Here is a 4,197-nt window from a genome sequence, read left to right on the forward strand (position 1 = left end):
ATTGGAACAACTGTCTGCTAGTTGTTTTGAAGAACTCTTTGTTTTTCTGAGAATGATGGATTGTTCAGTTCACTGAGTTCGTATAGTTTTTGTTTTCTGGGGTTGGTGAATGGCTGGCAGAGCAAACCCAAAGATTTCTCAGAAAGCCAGGCCCAGGAGTACAGCGGTCATCACAGCCTGAAACGCAATCTCCCGTTTTCCTCGTTCGGCGTCTTGTTATTTCACTTTCTGGGTTATACAATGGCAATGACGTCTGACAAATTCATCCTCGGCGAGGCTGGACGTGGACTATGTGCGACCACCCTTGAGGGCTGAATGAACATATTTGGCACAGCACCTATTCGGCTGACTCCCCACCTTGCAGCAACAGGTAACGCGCCTGGCCTCCCTCAAAGACGCTCACTGCGCTCGGCTAACTTTCTACCCCATGATGGTGGAGCACAACGGCCTGGATATAATGTGTTCCAACAAGTACTGTCACAGCTCATCCTCGTCCTCCAGCTCCGAGCACGACAAGAAGATCTTCTCCAAACTCAAGTGCAACTTGTCCCGGGACTACCCGAAGAAGAACGCAGAGATCGTCAGCGGTCAGTACGGCACCAACGTGCTCCTGGTTGGCGCAGCGCTGATGTTGGCCATTGCGCACCATGGGCCCACTGTCAAGGAAGATCACTTTCTCTCTTTCGTCACCTGCCTCATAATCGTGCAGCTCTTCTGGATGATGTGGTACATCCTGGTCCGGCACAGACGGAAGGACGCGCGGACTGAGAGAGACGTCCACGCCACAAGTTGCTGGATAAGAGGTGCGTTTGTGAGATTTTGGACAAAAACACATCATAATATACATCTTCTAAGATTCAAAACATGGCAGTTCTGTCTTAAAACTGTTCTCCGCGTAAACAAGCAACTTTACTTCTTTTTTCAGGGGGGTTGACTCTCCTCGCACTCCTTTCACTCATCATGGACGCTTTCCGAATCGGGTATTATGTTGGCTATCACTCTTGTGTGTCAGCGGTGCTCGGGGTATATCCTGTCATCCATGCAACTCACACCGTGGCGCAGGTAAGCTTACAACCCAACTTTCATTTCAATAAAGTGATAATCTTTCAGCGGCGTGAGACACTGTGTCTTTTTTTTTGCCTAGCACTTGAAATAATGTGGTCTTTGTTGCGAGTTTCTGCAACAACATAGTCCTGTCATTGTCCCTGTTATTTGAGTGCCACTGCATATAAGACAACGAAAATCCTCACATTAACGCGCCTCGAGTCGGTTTTGAGGCGATCAATATTGCGAATACGTTTTTCATCATCTGTTGCTGCGTCTGTGTTCTGTTCAGGTGCATTTTCTCTGGTTTCACATCAAAGACGTCATCAAAAGCCTTGAAACCTTTGAGAGGTGAACTATTTTAGTTTACACACCCACAAAAATGTCTCAATTTCACTTGTTTAACATCTCTGCACGCTCCCAGGTGCCTTTCTGTGACTATCGACTTTGTATCCTCAGATTTGGGGTGATCCACGCCGTGTTCACCAACCTCCTCCTGTGGTGCAATGGCGTGATGTCGGAAGCTGAACATTTCCTGAACAACCACATGAGACGGCTGTCTGCCCTGGGCTACGCAAACCTCACCATAGGTAAGGGCCAAGGGGTTGATTGCTGGCTTGTTCCTGGAAGAAAAGTACAATAGTCCACTTGAGAGCTCAGTTCAACAGATGAAAGGAAGCGAAACGGAGGAGGGCTCATGGAGGGGTAGGTTCGCTCGGCAACCCTGTGGGCCATGTGTGTGTCGAGCGCCTCTCTATTGGATTTCAGGTGCCCGGTGTTGCTAGCGCTCGGGCCCCCCGCCCGAGTCCTTTCCCCACACTTTAGCCTACCACCACCCTCCTTGGCAACCCCCAGCTTGACCTCAGGCGGCTTTGTCCCTGGGCTGCTTACTCCCAAGGGTGCTGCAATTACAGTAACTGATACAGCTAAGCCTGGGGTTGGGGGTTAGACTGCGCCTCCTCATATCCGGCCGACTCTGAGGCTGGCTGCACCCTAACTGCCGTTCTCTTTTTAATTAAAGGGTGCTGTACCATAGTAGTGGCCTTTGGTGCGGGGTGGGGGGTACCTTATCGTCTTTGTGGGCTATCGGATGGGTGGAAATGTTTCTCAGACAGTATTGTGGATTACGGTCAAGGAGATCCCGACTTGCTGGGGGGTCTGTCAGACTAAAGTTGAGTCTGTGTTGTGGATCAGTGAGCAAACCTCCAGGAGAGCTTCCTCAGTCTGGCAGGAGAGAATAATAAACTGCTTTTTGTTGTGGTAAACAAAGCACCAGAAAAGATGCACACGTTCTTCCAGGATGTGTGATTTTAATGTTCTAACTGATGAATATTCCTCACGCTTTTTCGTTGATCTCCAGTTCACGCAGAACCTCAGTGTAACTGCACCACCAGCACGTGCTCCATGTTCTCCAGTAGCCTCTACTATCTCTACCCCTTCAACATCGAGTACCACATCTTTGTCGCCGCCACGCTCTTCGTCATGTGGAAGAACATCGGACGCACCATCGACCTTTCCTCAACCCGTAAAAGGGTGGCCACTAAAACCCAGGGTCTGACCTTGGGTCCCATTCTGGGTCTGCTGGCGCTGGCCAGTACTATCGGGGTCCTTGTGGTCTACATCACTCACATGGAGGAATCAGTCCGAACACGTCAGTCAGCCATTTCAATGTTCTACATTTATGGCATCGTCATGCTGGTGTTCATGAGCATCGGAGGTGCTGTTGGGCTGCTCATATACCGAGCCGACTACTTGCCTCTGGACACTACCAAGAACCCATCCAGACAGCTGGACACCAAACTGCTGTTTGGATCCTCAGTTGGTTCCTGGCTCATGTCCTGGTGCAGCATAGTGGCTGTTTTGGGGGCTGAGAGCAGTCCTCCATATCGCTGGACCAATCTGATCTACTCGCTGCTTACAGTGCTGGAGAAGTACACCCAGAACCTCTTCATCATAGAGTCCTTATACCGGCAGCAGGTCCACACCAAACGGGACGACCCTGAGTTGTTACCCGCTCCGGAAATCTTCTCAGTGACGTCCTCATTGGCCCCCCCATACACAGGCATCATCAACCGAGCCTACGACACTCCGGACAGGGCCTGTGTCGCCATGGAGAATGAGCAGGGGGAGAGTGGGCAGGTGTATAAATGCCCCATCAAACCATCGGAGGTGTCTCTTCCGGGGGGAAACAAAGTTGTGAGGCCCCTAAATGTTAAGAAACAAGTCTTGAAGAACATCTCCATCTTCCTGGTCATGTGCAACATTTCAGTAAGTCTTTTGCATCTGAACAAAATGGCTTTGTTGTTGATAATGTGGTAACAATGGTTGCAAATGTTTGAAACCAATGACGGTAACCGATAAACTAGCTCTGGAACTAAATTTATGAATTGAACTACCTTAGATTTTAACATTTATTCTGTCTCTGTTTAGCAAAAATTGATTACAAATGTAGTTACAGTTAAATAAACTGTAAATATACTCGATCTTAGACTTTTATGGGCATCATCTGATCTTTTTAGAACTGATTAAATTTTTTTTTTAAAAAGCTGATTGTTAAATACCACATTTAGTTACGTTAATACTTAACTGAATACACTTCTAATGCTATAATGATTGTTTAGACTTTGCTTTCTTCAAAGTTAGAAAGTTCACAGCGGCATATATATGAGCATGGGCTCCACACAGTTTTTAAGGTCTGTGTCAGGAGGCTGTGGCTCTTGCAAATCTAATATCCCTAAAATGAACTCCTTTTCTTTGGTTGACATTTATTCAGCAGTGTTCTAGAAACATCTGCATATCTAAAGGAAAATTCAGGAGATCTTTGTGTATTGCTGCATAGCAACAGGCTGAGTTTGAATCTCCCTGATGTATAAACACGGTCCATATTTTCAGTCTAGCCACAAATAAGCAAACAACCAATAAACAACCTGTTTGTCTTTTTCAGCTGTGGATCCTTCCTGCCTTTGGCTGCAGACCACAATACGACAACGGTTTGGAGCAGGAGACGTTCGGCTTCAGTATATGGACCACAGTTCTCAATTTCGCCATTCCTCTGAACCTTTTCTACCGCATGCATGCCGTCTCTTCCCTGTTCGAGGTGTTCTGCCAGGTTTGACAGAACCGCAGATGGCCGGTCGGTGACACAAACATGCA

The 4,197-nt window shown here is 47.7% G+C and overlaps 1 protein-coding gene across 1 annotated transcript; it reads left to right on the forward strand.

Moving 5' to 3' along the window:
• The first annotated feature begins 349 nt into the window (after positions 1 to 349).
• otop1 (otopetrin 1) lies at positions 350 to 4,159 on the forward strand. Its single transcript, NM_001280019.1, is given in 6 exon segments — positions 350 to 803; positions 926 to 1,062; positions 1,337 to 1,395; positions 1,504 to 1,634; positions 2,405 to 3,312; positions 3,989 to 4,159. Coding segments are annotated over 6 exon segments (1,782 nt in total). The 5' UTR covers positions 350 to 427.
• Positions 4,160 to 4,197: the final 38 nt, after the last annotated feature.

This window comes from Takifugu rubripes, chromosome 19 (assembly GCF_901000725.2).
Source record: "Takifugu rubripes chromosome 19, fTakRub1.2, whole genome shotgun sequence".
NCBI classification, from domain to species: Eukaryota; Metazoa; Chordata; class Actinopteri; order Tetraodontiformes; family Tetraodontidae; genus Takifugu; species Takifugu rubripes.